Below are 17,448 nucleotides of genomic sequence, written 5' to 3' on the forward strand. Positions count from 1 at the left end.
TCTGTCCATCTGTCTTTCAGTCTGTCACACTTTTGTTCAGAGTATAACTTGAAAAGTATTAATGGCATTTGATTGAAACTTCACTTAATCATAGAGGTCATTGAGACAAAGTGCAGTGTCAAAGAATCATAACTCTACCTTACCTAATTTTTGAATTATCTCCCTTTATTATACAAAATAAGGCTTGTCCGGAGCATTACTTGAAAAATATTAATGGCATTTCATTGAAACTTCACAAAATGATAGAGGCCATTGAAAATGCAGTGTCAAAGAACCATAACTCTTCTTTACTTATTTTTTGAATTCTCTCCCTTCATTATACAAAATAAGGCTTGTCCGGAGTACAACTTGAAAAGTATTAAAGGCATTTGATGGAAACTTTGCATAATCATAGAGGCTATTGAGACAAAGTGCAGTGTCAACGAATTATAACAAGCTTTATAATGAAATTTTGTTTTTTTTAGGGTCGGGATAAGACGAGGGTTGTACAGTATAGATGCCCAGGCAACACGGCCGTCCAGGTGAACAACTATTTGGATAAAACAGCACGGGTTGTATTTGGTCCTGACCTGGTTATCCTCGGGCCACATGAGAACTTCAGTGTTCTTAGTCTCAGTGGTAAGTTATTTATTTACACAGTCCAACATAGATGATCATATGCTGACATTCTTTCTTCTTTATTCAAGAATAAATTACAAATGCATTATGTGATTAAATATTTAAACCAATGCATAATTTTTTAATTGATTATTTGAAAAAGCTGAGGAATTTATCAAAAATAAAAGCATGAGAACATTAAATTCAGTGTACAAGACATAACGTATTTTACTTAGGCATAATGTTTTCAATTGCATTATTCTGTGTCTGCCCCGAGTCATTCTCTCTTTTTTTACATTATTGAAATCTACTATACGGCGGTGCCTTTTTCCCTAAAGTTTCAGAAATAAAATTTCAAATTGTCAACTGAATGAGACTGTGTAAAGATTTTATAAATAAAAAATTATTGAATGGCTCTCTCTAGATTTAATAGCTATTTTGAAGATAGAAATCTGTGTTTGAAAATTTTAGCTGATTTCTCAAATAAATGTTTGTTATAGTTGTTATTTAAGATTTGACGATAGTTGGAGTCAATTTCATAAATTTTTCTGAGCGAGTGGAGTCTGTCAGTATCGAAATTGTTTATTTAACATGTATAGACACAGTTCCAAGGAAGAAAATTATGTATGAGATCTAACTAGGCTCCATAGTAAAAACCACAAAACTATTCTTACTTCTTTGTTGAAACATGAGCCAACATAGACATCATACTAATTTATGCCGGTTTAATTCATATTTGCATTTTTAAAAAACATGTTTAATAAAACCAAATTACCTGCCAAATATAGTTCACTAATTCTGTAAAAAATGAAATACTATATTTTTATGCTCCCCAAAGGGAGAGTATAAGTGCTCTTGTCTGCCATCGTGTCATTTACCATTGTTACACTTTTGTTCAGAGTATAACTTGAAAATATTAAGGCATTGTTGAAACTTATTAATCTTTAGGTCAATTAACCAACGTGCATGGTCAAGTATCATAACTCTACCATAATTTTTGCAAATTATGCTCCCTTTTATTAAAAATTAGTGTTTTCCGGAAGATTACTATCTAAATACTAAGGGCATATTCAATTGAAACTTCACATATCTGATAAAACATTGATCAGTCAAAGACCATAACTCTTGACTTATTTGATTAATGCCCCCTTTATAGGACTGTCGAAATCATGGTTTAAAGTTTATAGCTGCATAATCATAGAGCTATTAACAAAGGCATTAAAGATTTAAAACTTTATATAATTTTTTTTTTTAGGTCGATAAGCAAGTTACTATCATGTCCCAGCCATAACCGGCATGAACATATTTGGATCCAAATTGTTTTTGCCGACCTGTTATTGGACCAAGAAAATTCTGTTCTAGTTTTGCGTCAAGTATATTACACGTAACATAAGACATATGCTTTGAACATTTTTTTCTTTTTCAAGATCAATTACCAAATAAGCCCATATGTGATTAATTTTAACCGAAAATTTAGTGCGCCTTTTTGACAGGATTTCAAAATTAATGGTTATTTGAGTCATTCAGTCTACAGAGCATAATTAAAAGGCATATGTATTTGGACTTTGATTTTCTCATTTTTCTCAGATCATTAGCCTACCTCACTGGTTCAAGTTCCATACTTCTTACTGTAACTGATGGGAGAAAATTAAAATGCCCTTTGGCTTAGCAATTTTGAATAAATGTTTTAATAATTACTATCCCAAAACTAATGTCATTATGTTGATTGAAACAAGTAACATGTTTTCTTCGGTGTTTCTACGAAATTGAGTTTGATAGAACATGGCCCATAAAGAATTATGGCACCTATGAACTTAAAATCTTTTGATATGTTAACATTTTGGGTTTTCAAAAATACCGTCTGGGAAATATTGTACACCCTTACCTGCTAGACATTTGTTAAAATGAATTTGTCCATCTTTCAATTTTGACAGTACCATTAACTGTTAAAAGGGTGCTTACCAAAAAGATACTGACTGATGGATGTGCAGGCTGATCTTTGTCTGCACTGGTCGCAAAGGCAGAATCCCTTGCCGCCAGCAGGCTAAGGTTAAGATGTCAGAAAATGCGATTTCGAGTCACTGTATTTTATATTGAAACTTCATCTGTACTGCAGCTAACGTTTACCAGTGCATTCAGTCAGCATGATAGATTTATATTTTTCACTTAACTTTTCCCTGTAAGTATGTAGCTGATACTTTCAAAAATGAAACTTTTACATTTATAATGTTAGATTGTATTTTACAGTTATAAAGAAATATCTTCTTAAGATCTTTACCTTTGAATGTGATGTTATATTTCAGCTGGAAAACCCAAAGTTTCCAATGCAATGAAATCATTATGTCTGATGTTGGGTCCTGACTTCATTACAGATATAATAGAGGTATGTCTTTGACATACTAGCTCCAAAACTATATATAAGACTTAAGTTTGGAGGTCATTCTTAGCATACAGACTTGCCATTGGTTGAGAGTTTTGAAACTGGTCCAAAATTTAATTTTATGACCTTGAACTTATCAACAGCATGGGAGGACTGTTCTGTGCTAAATGGTGTTCGTATGCAAGAAATGTGTAGAACAAAATTTCAGGATTTTTAATCAAAGAAGGAAAATGTTATTTAAAATGTTATTTATTGACGATGTGAAAATATGAGCATAGAGTAAGTATCACCAATCTGATTAGGCCGTTCAGACTGAAGATTATCTCTTACAAACTTTTTTTCAGGTTGAGACATCTGACCATGCCAGGCTGAAGTTGAAGGTTGCTTTTAACAACCATTTTGAGGTAACTCTTTGACCTTTATACTGAGTACAAAGTGAATGTGAAGCTGCTTTTATGTAGTAATAAACCAAGCAGAGCTTGAATTTGACATGCACTCACAAACTTAGTGGAAAATGATAAATGCAAGTAGTCATTCCATATGCTCACAAAATTTTGGGAGTGCAAAAAATGAACCATAACTAAGTAAAGTAGAGTTATGGTTCTCTCCAACTTTCAGTTTCTGTCTGCTGTAAATACACAGTAGACTTATTTTCCAATTTTTAGCTCACCTGTCACATAGTGACAAGGTGAGCTTTTTGATCGTCAGTCCGTCCGTCGTCCATCCACAATTTCTTATGAACACGATAGAGACCACATTTTGTAATCAATTTTAATCAAACTTGCACACAACTTGTATTGGCTTAATATCTTAGTTCCTTTCGAAAACTGGCCAGACCCCATCATGGGTTCCAGAGTAATGGCCCCTTAAAGGGCCAAAATTTGCTATTTTGGCTTTTGCAGCCATATAGAGACTTCAATTTTGGCCTGTGAACACGATAGAGACCACATTTTGCAGTTGATTTTAATAAAACTTACACACAACTTGTACTGGCATAATATCTCGGTTCCTTTTAAAAACTGGCCAGATCCCGTCATGGGTTCAAGAGTTGTGGCCCCTTAAAACGCCAAAATTTGCTATTTTGGCTTTTGCAGCCATATAGAGACTTCATTTATGGTTTGATTTGATACAAACTTGCAAAATATCTTTAACAACAATAGATCTTGGATTCCATGATGAATCCGTCAGATCCAATCATAGGTGCCGGAGTTACGGCCCCTGATTGACCCCTGAAAGAGCAAAAAAAAAAAATTTTTACCTTGTAAACACGATAGAAGTGACATTTTACATTTGAGTTTAACCACACTTACACACAACTTAAGTCACAATAAGATCTTGGTTCCTTTTGAAAACTGGCTTGATTCCTTCATGGGTTCCTGAGTTACTGCCCCTGATAAATTTTCTATATTGGCCCTTTCAGTCATATAGAGGTTTTATTTATGCTTTGATTTGATACAAACTTGCACAGAATGTTTATCTTGATGATCTAAACATTCTATGCAAGTTTGTATCAAATCAAAGCATAAATAAAACCTCTATATGGCTGAAAGGGCCAATATAGAAAATTCTTGATGATCTCTAAACCATGTTTCAAACTGGGTCATGTGGGGTCAAAAACTAGGTCACCAGGTCAAATCAAAGGAAAAGCTTTAACACCCTAGAGGCCACATATATGACCCTATCCTCATGAAACTTGGTCAGAATGTTTATCTTGATGATTCCTATGCCAGGTTCAAAACTGGGTCATATGGGGTTTAAAACTAGGTCACCTAGTAAAATGAAAGGAAAAAGCCTGTTAACTCTCTTGAGGCCACATTTGTGACCCTATCTTCATGAAACTTGGTCAGAATGTTCATCTTGATCATTCCTAGGCCAAGTTTGAAAATGGGCCATGTGGAGTCAAAAACTAGGTCACCACTCAAATCAAAGGAAAAGCTTGTTAACACTTTAGAGACCATATTTATGACCCTAACTTCATGAAACTTGGTCAGAATGTTTATCTTGATGATTCCAGTGCCAAGTTTAACAGATGAGCAATATAGGGTCATCATGGCCCTCTTGTAATGACATTTTTTCTACTTTTTTTAGCTCACCTGAGCATGAAGTGCTCTGGGTGAGCTATTATGATCACTCACCTTTTCTTGTATATCTGCTTGGAAACCATTTTGTTGAAGTTGATGAAACTTAAACTGTGTGTATCTTTGATGTCCCTCTACCAGATTTTCAAAGCGTTCCATTCCATGTAGAATTCTGGTTGAAATGACAGGCAAAAAGAAGATAAAAATCATCATCTCTCAGACCTCAAGGCTCAGAGCTTAGATATTTGGCATGTAGCACAGTGTAGTGGTCGTCTACCAAGTTTGATCAAGTCATGCCCCTCGTGTCAAAGTTGGCTCCACCTTGGGGTTCACTTGTTTTAAATGGATTTATATAGGAAAAACTTTAAAACTCTTCTTGTCAAAAACAATAATGTCCAGAGCTTAAATATTTTGTATGTAGCATTGTGCAGTGGTCCTCTACCAAGTTTGTTCAAATCATTCCCCTGGGGGTCAAAATTGGCGCTGTCCTTAGGTTCGCTTGTTTTACATAAACTAATACAGGAAAAAATTAAGAACTCTTCATATCTAAAACCTCAAGCCCTTAAGGTTAGATATTTGGCATGTACCTTTATGTAGTGGCCTTTTACCAAGTTAGTTCACATCATGCCTCTGGGGTTGATATTGGCCCCACTCAGGGGTAACTTGTTTTAGGTAGACTTGTGTAAGAAAAACTGTTGAAATCTTCTTGTCTGAAGCTGCAAGACCCAGAGCTTAGATTTTTAATATGTAGAATCGTCTAGTGGTCCTCTACCAGATTTGTTCAAATCATGCCTCTTGCGTGAAAATTGACCCCTTCCTAGGGTTCACTTGCATTATATAGACTTATATATGTCTAAAACCTTGAGCATTAAATAGAGATCCTCTACCAAGAAATCATGTGTACCCTTTCTAGTCCGTTGAGCGATATAAAACTATCATGGCTCTCTTGTTTGATATACAGTCTAATTTATTTTGACTCATCAAAATGTTTATTGAAATACGTTTTTCACCTTGACTTGCAAACTTCCAAGAAATTTCCTCTATCTTGCACAAGTGTATACTTTTCTTTACAAACTTACATAATAACGTGTATTTGCATGAAGAAAGTTTATATTTTGTTAGTCAAAATTTCTTGCAATAGCGAACATTTGCAGGCACAATAAAAGTCACATTCTAGTCCTGCTCAGCAACAAATTCTTGCTCACTGAGAAACAACAGTGAGGTAAGTCTTTGAAAAAAATGTGAATTATTCATGCCTAAAAAATATAAATAGGTATGAATAGCTTTAAATTGAGGCACTGACTTTGAAAGTTTTGTGTAGTGTTCTTAACATTTTTTTTACTAACATGGTCAGTAGTCTTGGCTATAAAATTGTATTTTTGTTATCCTTAGATTATTTCATAGTTTTCTGTTTAATTAATTACTTACTTTATTTTATACAGTATGAGAGAGGTAACAAAGAAAGTGAATCAAAAGTTTTTGCTGTACCAGATTTTATTGGGTTTGCATGTCGACAGATAGGTAAGTTCTGTGGTCTTCATTTAAAAAATTATATGAATTTATTGTTCTGGCTCTGTGTTCATGAAACAGTTTCAGTCTCGACTGAGTTTGGTAATGAAACTTCATTTGTCCCTTATGTCTAAATTGCATGTTTGAAATTAAATGTTTATGACTGTTTTCAAGTGACTATTCAGTGCTAATGGTCAGCTCAACTGGAATTTACTATTGAAGTTCTAGTACAATTTGCTACTAAATTTTCAATCTCAGACTCATGCAGCTGTGAACATGGGGCCAGAGCACTTTAATTTTTTATGCCCCCACTTTGGTTGGGGTGCATATAGATTTGCCCTTGTCCTTCCGTCCATCCGAGAATGTTGTGTCGCGCCTAGCTCCAAAAGTATTTGACGTAGTCACAAAACTTTACAGGAATGTTGGTCAGCATGTGTAGTTGTGCACCTGGGCTTTCGTGTCCGGATTCATTCAGTCGTGTAGGAGTTATGGCCCCTGACTTTGTAAAAATTGGTCATTTTAGTGTTGTGTCGCGCCTAGCTCCAAAAGTATTTGGCGTAGAGTCACAAAACTTTACAAGAATGTTGGTCAGCATGTGTAGTTGTGCACCTGGGGTTTCACATCCGGATTCATTCAGTTTTGTAGGAGTTATGGCCCCTGACTTAGTTAAAAATTGGTCATTTTAATAGTTAAAAATTGGTCATTTTAATGTTGTGTCGCGCGTAGCTCCAAAAGTATTTGACCTAGAGTCACCAAAGTTTACAGGAATGTTGGTCAGCATGTGCAGTTATGCACTTGGGGTTTCGCGTCCAGATTCATTCAGTCATGTAGGGATTATGGCCCCTGACTTAGTTAAAAATTGGTAATTTTAATGTTGTGTCGCGCTTAGCTCCAAAAGTATTTGACCTAAAGTTACCAAAGTTTACAGGAATGTTGGTCAGCATGTGCAGTTGTGCACCTGGGGTTTCGCGTCCGGATTCATTCAGTATTGTAGGAGTTATGGCCCCTGACCTAGGAAAAAATTTGTGTCCTTTGTCATGTAGTGGGGGCATCTGTGTCCCATGGACACATTTCTAGTTTTATATACATCAAAATTTACTATAACATTAGCGTTAGTCTGGCTACCAACTAGATAATCTCTTTTTTTAAATTCTCTTATATATTCTGACTTCATCAGTCTTGGCTCTGTGAGAAGAAAAGGGACATGATCATACAAAATTTGAATAGCCTCAGGAGTTATTTCCTGTGAACAAAACACAGGGTCTGAACACAGACTAAACAAATTGATTCACATACACAATGTAAACAAAGGTTAAGTTTATGAAGAAGTGATATTACAGTCAGCATTTTGTAGCCCCAATTTATTTTAATTACTGCTTAAAAATTGCCATCATTGCCAAATCTCATACTTTTTAATGTTTCTGATAGAGGTTTTCATCAATGTATTTATTTTTACAAGTACATGTACAGTATTTTTGTTTCCTCTAGGAGCTGAAAAATGTGAATTCCAGTGCAGTCTTCACATTTTATGATGACTTATTTAAGATATCAGTATTATGCTACACTTAAGATTCCTGGACCTAATCTCTGCTGTTTCAATCCTTTCAGGAAGTAGGATTCGAGCAGCAGTAGCGTTGATACCATTCGATGAATTCCATCGTCATTCTGCACAAGTCATACAACAAGCTGTGTTCAGAGATCCAATAACTGGTGCAACCAACACGTCTCTCAAATTTGATGCAAACAATCTGGTATTTAAATTGATTCATATTAAGTCAGCCTACTTAATAAGTCAGACTTGCACATAAGTCATCTTTCCTTGTAAGATGTACTTGCTCATAGGTCAGACATACTCACAAGTCAGGGAGACATACACATAAATCTGACTCACTCATAAGCCAGCCTATCTTGTTAGTCAGACTTTCTTATAAGTCAGACTCGTTACTCGTTCATAAGTCTAATTCATATAGATCATACTCAAGTCAGGCTCGGTCATTTTCAGTAATATGCTATGAAGTGTCCCAGTTACATCTGATAATGGAAGCAAAATTAATGGTGACTAGTAAATAACATAACAGAAAACAATTAAGGGTCAAGAAATAATAAGGAAAATAAGGGTGACAGTCTATTTTTGGTTTTCATCTTTTATGAAAGTTACATTAGTTTTAGACATTTCTAACATGTTTGATTGAAAATAAACATTAGAACAACAAGAAACCTCTCATTTATCAAAAGCATTAATTATTTTGAAAAGGAGGACGTTTCCCGGAAATTATCTCTTAGCACACAAAACTAGGTTACTGTCCTCAGACTTAATTAAGTCAGGGTCACTCAAAAATGCAAAATGAAAATTTTTGAAAGACCCTGATTAAGTTTAATGGTTTTGGAGCTTCAAAAAAAGTCAGGTCAGCCTAACTGCTGGAAATGTACGATTATATAGACATGATCTTTAAACTGTTGAGTGTAGATTTTTCCCATTCTTAGGATAATATATTGCATTAACATGAATATTGATGGATTAAAAACAGTAACAGCTTTATTGGTGTATGCTGAGGATAGTTAAAATCCATACTGAGAACAAAATGCATTTTTGGTACAACTATCATTTCACTAAGCAAATTATTTTCTCGACTAAATGCTGTCCGTGTTTATTTTGCTGTTCAGATTTCTCCAAATCTCTGCTTCCTTTACAGGTAATCTCGTCCATTGATATACAAAGTATAGAGCCAGTGGACAGAAAGATGAGCGACAGTTTAACCAAGTCTATACAGCTAGCCATTGAGATTTCAACAAAGTATGTGCACATATTACAATATATTATAACCAGTTACATTTTACTTTATTTCACTGAGATTTTTCTTTTACAACAGTATTTTTTATCTCTAAGAAAGGATAAATACAAGGAACTAATTCATTGAAATTGTTGAAAAGTGTTGGCATAAAATTTCTTATTTCTTCATTAGAATGGCTTTCTTGCAGAGACACAAATTTATGGGTTTCAAATTTTGAAAATAAAGTAATTGGGAATCTTACTTGTTTCTGTGGATTTGATTTTGTGGATTGATGCAACGAGGATATCTGTGATAATTAGTCCTCCCCAAATAAGTTTCAGAGTTTACTCTTTTGTTTATCATTTTGAAAATTTGGACAGAATGTAGTACATGAATGCTATATACAAACAGCTCCCTCGAAGCTGCAGCTCTGCATGAGGCATTGAGAACAGAACAGGAGGCTAAAGGTCATCTTGAGAGGCAGAAACTGACCAATGAGAAAGAGTCGGAGAGGGAAAGATGTAAACTGCTTGAACTTCGGTCTGTCACTGCTGCTGTGGAATCAACTGGACAAGCTACGGCAGAGGCGCAGGCCCAGGCCGAGAGGGTACTCATTGAATGTGAAAGTGAAATAGAAGGTAAGATTTTAAATGTTGAATGTATGGCTAAAGTGTAGAAGTCTGAATATTTTAATGTAGTTGATACCTGAAATCAAAAGACTTGAAACTAAACAAAGTTTTAACGTAAAATGTACATATTATAGCTTAATCTAACCTAAACTGCTTTGTAATATAACCAACAGGTTGATGTTAAACCTTTTAGAAAGGTTTTTAACTGCTGATCTTACTGATATATTGGTAGCATTTTGATCTGAAGTTAGTTTAATAGAGCAAAGCTCTCCTTACCAGTTCCATGCAAGGTAGTTGCCTGCCACTACCAGAGAACACTTACCAGTAGAAATCCAGAGATATGTCCAGTTTCTGGAATGCATTTACATAGTGTTAAATGTAACAAAGACATGTGCTTTCCCAGTTAGTTCAGTAAGTATCTAACATGCCAGACTGTGGACAGGTTGTTCCCAGGTGTGGAGAATGTCTCCAGGAGAAAGTGTCTGTCTTATGTTGTTTTCATATAATCCATGTTGGAAATATGTTATATACTTGCAAAGAACAAGTTGGTACTGGTAAGACACATACAACAAACCTGTGAAAAAACTTCCCTCACACAAGTTAGAGATTAAAGGTTTACAGCCCAGAAATACTACAAGTTCATAATTACTTTACACTATTTATGTATGTTTATAAATTGCACTCTTATGTCACTATTTTGGCCATACTAAATACAAAAAAATAAATGTGTTATTTTATCTACAGCTGCAAGATTGAAAGCAAAGGCCTTGGCAATAGAGCACTATGCTAAACTGGAAGCACAAAATATGGTAACATAAAATTTACAAGATTTCAGACTTTGGGTGATACATTATGTTTTAACTGAGTTCACTGAATAGTTAATGTTTAGCCTTGAAATATGAGCCGTGCCATGAGAAAACCAACATAGTGGGTTTGCGACCAGCATGGATCCAGACCAGCCTGTGCATCCGCGCAGTCTGGTCAGGCTCCATGCTGTTCGTTTTTAAAGCCTATTGGAATTGGAGAAACTGTTAGCGAACAGCATGGATCCTGACCAGACTGCGCGGATGCGCAGGCTGGTCTGGATCCATGCTGGTTGCAAAGCCACTATGTTGGTTTTCCCATGGCACGGCTCATATGTTTCTTTTCTCATAAAATGACATCTTGCTTTCTTTGAGCAAGTATAGAAGAAGACATAAATTGCTGTTATCTTGTGGTCGGTTTTCGTTATAGCAAAATCGCCAACTAAAAGCTAGAATTTTAAATGCTGTCCCAAAATCCTCCATCTCAACAACCATTGTCTGGTTTGTACCAGTAGGAAAGACTTACTAAATATGTAGCAAGTAAAATGTGTAGAAAAGGCTCAAAAGCCATTTCACCTACAGGCAAATATAAGGTCTTGATGTAAAATAACAGAGTCTGTTTAAATATTTTAATTCATATTCACTAGGAGGAATGCTATTTCAGAAAAACAAAAGACGTTACATACATCATGGCTGTAATCCATGTTGCTTGTTTGTAATACACTGATGACCATGTATATGCTTTAATTTGAACAGGCAAAGAAAGGTGAGCTGACTTTTGTGAAGAATCAGATAGCTTTGGAGCTACAAAAAGAGAAAGCCTTGGCAAATATTGAAGTGAATAGATTTTCTGATATGGTCAGTGCCCTTGGAGCAGACACCCTTGCTGCTATAGCAACTGCTGGACCAGATACACAGGTATATGTTATTATAATGAATGAAATTTCAAAAACAACTTTACAGGGTAGTGTAGACTGATTTGATTTTGATATAAGGAAATCTTGACACAACTTCTTGTCCCACTTTCAATGGATCCATTGTTGCCCGTCTGCCATTTCATCTTTCAGGTCAACTGTCAGTATGTTATTACTTGTGTAGAGTATTTCTCTAGTCATTCAGCAATGTATTGGTAAATACTTAGCATAAATATTCACACTAAAAACCATTGTCCTTAGTTCTATGGTCATTGCAGCTGCAGTTTATAGAATATACAGTTACAAAAATTTGACAATTTGGGGATCACCAAATCAAGGTCAAAAGTCCAAACTTAGAAAGTAATTTCCTGTTTTGTCTTTTGTTAAGGGATTTAAAAACATACTTGGCATAAATGCTCATTGTAACACCTATGTGTAACCCTGGTCCACATCGCTAAGGATAATATGGTATGATTGGCCATTAATTGAGATTATACAGGTTTGGTATCAAATCTCATGGCTGTCTCTACATTTTGCTAAATCCTTCATTGTGTAGCAGTCAAGGTGAAGGTTAGAGTGAAGTCTTTCAAACATCCAGCTTAATATCTGTATGCATAGAATCACTACTATTCATTAGCTGATTTTGTTACTATGGAGACATATGACACTTCACAGGTTACAGTCTTGTTGTGCTGTATTTATAATATTTAATACTGTCCTAAACACCATTTTCCAGATTCTTTATATATCAAAATCATTCTGAATTTCTTCCAGTTTACAGGATAACTTGTAAAAAAACTGCAAGCATATTTATGTTCTGTTTCTTCTCAGCATTAAGACAGGTACTGGAGCAAAATTTTAGAAGCCCAAAGTTACCTGCTAATTCCTGTATTTCTAAGGTCTTTGCCAAATTTAATGAACAAAACACAACGTGCTTCTGATGTGACTGGAATGTCAGCATTAGAAGGAAATTAAAAAGAAACGTATTCCATTCTAGAATTTAATACCTTAAAATTCTCTGCCAACAAGGTACATCTTTTGTTTCTACATTATTTCTGGCTTATTTTGTGAAATGTGTACAGTTCTGGCCTAGTTAGACATTTAAGGCTGTATTATCTATTTCAGGTGAAACTGTTATCCAGTCTGGGACTGGAGTCCACGTTGATTACAGATGGGAACAGTCCTATCAACTTATTCATGACAGCACAGGGACTCGTACAAACACAACAGTGAAATTCATGAGACTATGCAACACATTCCTGATGTAACAGATAATACAAGTAATGACATTTACTATGAAAATGGTTACATGGACCGATTAGAGTAGAAAGTCATAACATACTACTTCTGCCGAATAATTAAACTTCATGTACATTAGTTTGTCATGTTTCTTTGTTTATATTACACCTGTTTACCTGATAAGCACAGAACTTTACTTGTTACAAATTTATATTGCTGAAAAAGATAAACTCATGACCTTGATGAATATGCCATTATTCATAAACGTAAATTCATCATTGAATGATTTCATTCTGTTTTAAACAAATTGAATTAAGCTTATACATTAACAAGTATCTTTGAAATTCAGCATCATAGATTCACAAACATGTACGTTATTGTGCAATTTAAACCTTATAATAACTCATTATCACATGCTGATCCTTTATACTAGGAGTAATTAAATTAGTCTTTTATTTTCCACTATACTTAATTTGAATGAAGAAATAAACCACTTAAAACTCTGAATTCTGTACCAGGGTACATATTTGTCAACATTTTAAGTTTTTACTGTTGACTTGGGGACTTTTTACATGAAAAATTTTCCTTTTTCTTTGTAATTGATGTTACTGCAGATTGTATTGAAACTTTGCATGAATGTACATTATACAGCTACAGCTTTAAGCAAAATTTCATCATGTTTAATTCTCTATAAACTAAGTTGGTACTTGCATATTTGCTGTTCTTAAGTATCAAATTTCAGACTTTAAACATGGACGAATACAGGCTCAGAAGTTTAATATGTAAAATGTTACAGTGATGGAGTGATCTGTATTATCTTGAAAAGTAAATTTATTTTGTTCTCGAATTTCAGTGCATTATACATATCTGTCTACGAATATAAATCTATACATACAAATGCAGTTAATTGTTATTTAGTTATGTACATTTTGTGTTAATTGTTACATGTACATGTATATTTTAAGTTACTTGTTCCACACAAAATGTACATTTTTGTTGCTTTGATTGAATCATTGATCAAATTCATGTGATAGTGTTGTTTTCTCATAGTAGAATGTTGATATTATTTATTAATGTTATTTTATATTCACTTTATCACTTTTTTTTTTTTTTTTCTATATTGTTTTCTACTTTTACATATCTGGTCAATTATACTATGTATTGATAAAATACAAAAAAAAAAAACAATATTGTCTGTTTAGCATATTGTGTTATAGAAATTTTTCCATGACTAAATTTAAAAATTAAATGCCATGTAAAGATCCTCTGCAAGTATTAGTAAGTTTTCTGAATGAGAGACTGTTTAGACTGTTCCCGTTTTTATCGTCAAACAATGGAAAAAAAATGTTAATTTTTTTTTACCTTATGTTCTAGATTTATTTTACTAAATTATGATTTTTCAGACAGTCATAGGACGTCAGGGGACAGGGTACGGACATAATTTTTTGTAAAATTTTATTTCCGACAGTGGCATTAATCAAAATATTTTGTTAATGATTTGAAATAAAACACTTTATATATTTCAGAATAAAAATAGAAAAAAAAAGCTTTGTCCAAAAATAGATTCTTGCGCTACAGTTTGTATGTTACATTATACCCAATGTTAAATGAATACCCTCTGTATCGTATACTAGGCATAGGAAATAAAGATCAATATAATTGCACCTTTACTAATCCTACCAGGTGTTCTGTATTACAAAAGTGGATCTATTGTGACATTTTGATACAAGCAAAACTGTATTATCTGCACTATTATTTACCTACTGGTACTTCGTTTTATTATTGGCTTGTTAAAAGTTAATTTTTTACCATATGTAAGTTGACAGAATCATAGGAACCATGTCTTGAGGGGTAAATCAAACACAAATGAATAAATCCTTAATGATTTCGTTGTGCAAAAAAGTATGATATTGTGTCTTAAACAGTTTTCATTTTCCACTCAATTGTGTAATTGCAAGGGAAGTAAACTAATAGATCTCAACTTATAAGTACTAGCCCAAGGCAAGAGTTGTCATTCTTTGTGGATCACAACTTTAAATTAAAAATTAAAACTTCTGTTATTGATATTAACAAAACTATCATAAACTTCACATTTGTGAAATCATTTTTGGTTATTTCAAGGACTTGGAAATTAATTTCTAGACTTTATTTAATGTAATTCTATCATTGAAAATTTTAGGGCCTATCTCTACGTATACTGTGTAGACTGAGCTTCTTTCAGGGTATTTTATAGAAAGAAAAACAAGATGTTTGTTAGTGTATACGAGTCAGAAAATGTGAGTCAGATATAAGAATGTTAATAATTTAGTGTTTCTACTTCCGTGATAGCTTCTCTCTGAATTACCTCTATCCATGAACTATAATGTTTACTATTATAAACTGCATGTATTGTAATTAAACACTATGTAATAAATCATTGATTATATTTTTGTAAAAATTTTGGTATCAAATTTTTATTAAAATGACCAACTATTTGTTTATGTGGCAACTTACAAGAGCATATGCATTCTATTTACTTTGGCGGTAAATTCTTTCTTGTACAATACTTTTTGCACATGATTCCCATGTATAATGCTTGACAATGCCTCGGGCTTGCAACATTATGGTGTAAGTGTTTGTAATCTATATTTACCATGTGTGAAGGTTTTGGCTAAATTAATTCAGAGACCTTAATAGATGAACAGTTCTAGATTTGGTGATTCCAAGTGATGCAACTCAGCTAGAGATATCCTGCATGTGCTAACAGTTTTTATGTAAACAAAGGTCAGCATTTGTAAAGCAAATGTTGTTGGAATTTACCATATCTTTTCTATTACCAGTATTTTCATGTCAAAACCACTTTATCACCATTTTTGAGTATGACACAGTTACGTATGAGGTCAGCTGAAAAGTATGTTTTGGAGCAGGAAAATTAAGAACTGCTGTTAAATAATCAAGTGTGAGTTGCCTGCACTTGTAGATGTGTATTGGTGATTGACAATAAACCTGATAGAGACAAAATCAGACATTTTGTTTTTCTATTTTTGAGTCGGCTAAACGCTGAAAGCGTTTGACGAGTCCTTGCTATCGCCCGTTTTCTCATTCACATTAAATGGCCTCACAACACAGCGAATTGATGTAGTTCCATTAGATTGTCTTTAATTTCAAGGAGTTCATTGATCGGATGAAGTTCAGTTATGTCAATCCCATTTGCTATGACCAATATACGATGTATTCTGTCAAATTTATAAAGTGTAATTGTGCAATACTCGAATAAAGCCACGCATTTCTTCCGCGGTAACTCATTAAGCATAAACACGCGTAACGATTCTGCGGGATTTCGTAATACATTTGTGCATATGATAATGGTAACTAATGTTATGCCCTTTTGTCACAAAATAGCAAATATGATGTTCACAAATTCAAATAAAAACTGCATATTAACTTATTAGCCAAATTATCCATTTGTTACCCTGTCCGTTTCAAAAAAATAATCTTTTAAATCATTGCACAAATAACAAATTTATTGCGCTGTGCATTTCATGAATTGCGCAGGCTCACCAAGCTTGCGTAACATCCAGCAAGAGACAAAATATAGTTCCAGAACATACTGCTACTATTTCATTGAGTCGGGTACCTCTGAAAGCATTTGACTGTCTCTTATCAAAGAGTTTACCAAATCGATGAAATTAAATTATGACAGCTTCATTTTAAATGACCCGAATAAGATATGTGCAGTACGTTAATTCTTCTGTGAGACTTTGCGGATGAATCCTAACTACACTCTGGGCACTTGTCGGCGAACACACGTGACCTGTTTACAACAACGCTTCTACGACTTTGCGTTTGAAAATACGGACTTCGGTTTACCAAAAAAAAATACTACGAAGATCGGCCAGATAAAAATGATGCAAAATTGCGAGTTGCGAAAATGCAAAAGTCTATAATTTTGTTCTAAATCGTAACCTTTCTGGAATTTCGACTGGTTCGGAGAATTTGCTTACGATTCAGGTCGCAAAAAATGAAACTGTCACCCATTCTTGATGACACATGGGTTGAATTTTGCAGTCAGTTAGCGGATAAATTTTCGGGAGAAGAAGCTTGTACTGGTTTGTTTAATTACTACTGATTTTAAAAATGATTTTATTTCTTATTTTCGAGAAATAAACAATCCGCGACACATTAAATTGTATTTTCTTGTAGTTTTCGAAATCGAAAGTAGATCGTCTATGTAAGAATGCTTTGACAAAACGAAACATTGTTTTTATGAAATTATTTAAATAAGAGGTAATTTCACCGTAAACTTCAATGTCAGATACTGCCAACTGCTGCTAAACTGTCTTCACATCATCACAATTTGTAAAACATATTGTTGAAACTGGAGATTTTGGCGGTATTAAGAAAAGTGTACGTATCCAGATTTTTATTTTGGGTAAATATCGAGCTGTGTTATAAAATTTTAACATTCAAGTCACAGACATGATAGATATTATTGTAACAGAAATGATTCTAGAATTTATTTATAGATAACACATACATAGAATCTATA

The 17,448-nt window shown here is 34.0% G+C and overlaps 1 protein-coding gene across 1 annotated transcript in view; it reads left to right on the forward strand.

The window, feature by feature from the left end:
- Window positions 1-14,365, forward strand: part of LOC123545983 (major vault protein-like) — a 43,065-nt gene extending 28,700 nt beyond the window's left edge. Inside the window, exons 14-23 of the mRNA XM_053550880.1 lie at window positions 465-618; window positions 2,901-2,980; window positions 3,322-3,381; window positions 6,498-6,576; window positions 8,173-8,315; window positions 9,258-9,358; window positions 9,747-9,973; window positions 10,709-10,773; window positions 11,524-11,685; window positions 12,807-14,365. Coding sequence (XP_053406855.1) covers window positions 465-618; window positions 2,901-2,980; window positions 3,322-3,381; window positions 6,498-6,576; window positions 8,173-8,315; window positions 9,258-9,358; window positions 9,747-9,973; window positions 10,709-10,773; window positions 11,524-11,685; window positions 12,807-12,914 — 1,179 coding nt within the window. The 3' untranslated portion in view covers window positions 12,915-14,365. The remainder of the gene's footprint in view (window positions 1-464; window positions 619-2,900; window positions 2,981-3,321; window positions 3,382-6,497; window positions 6,577-8,172; window positions 8,316-9,257; window positions 9,359-9,746; window positions 9,974-10,708; window positions 10,774-11,523; window positions 11,686-12,806) is intronic.
- Window positions 14,366-17,448: the final 3,083 nt, after the last annotated feature.

Source organism: Mercenaria mercenaria, chromosome 9 (assembly GCF_021730395.1).
Source record: "Mercenaria mercenaria strain notata chromosome 9, MADL_Memer_1, whole genome shotgun sequence".
Taxonomy (NCBI): domain Eukaryota; kingdom Metazoa; phylum Mollusca; class Bivalvia; order Venerida; family Veneridae; genus Mercenaria; species Mercenaria mercenaria.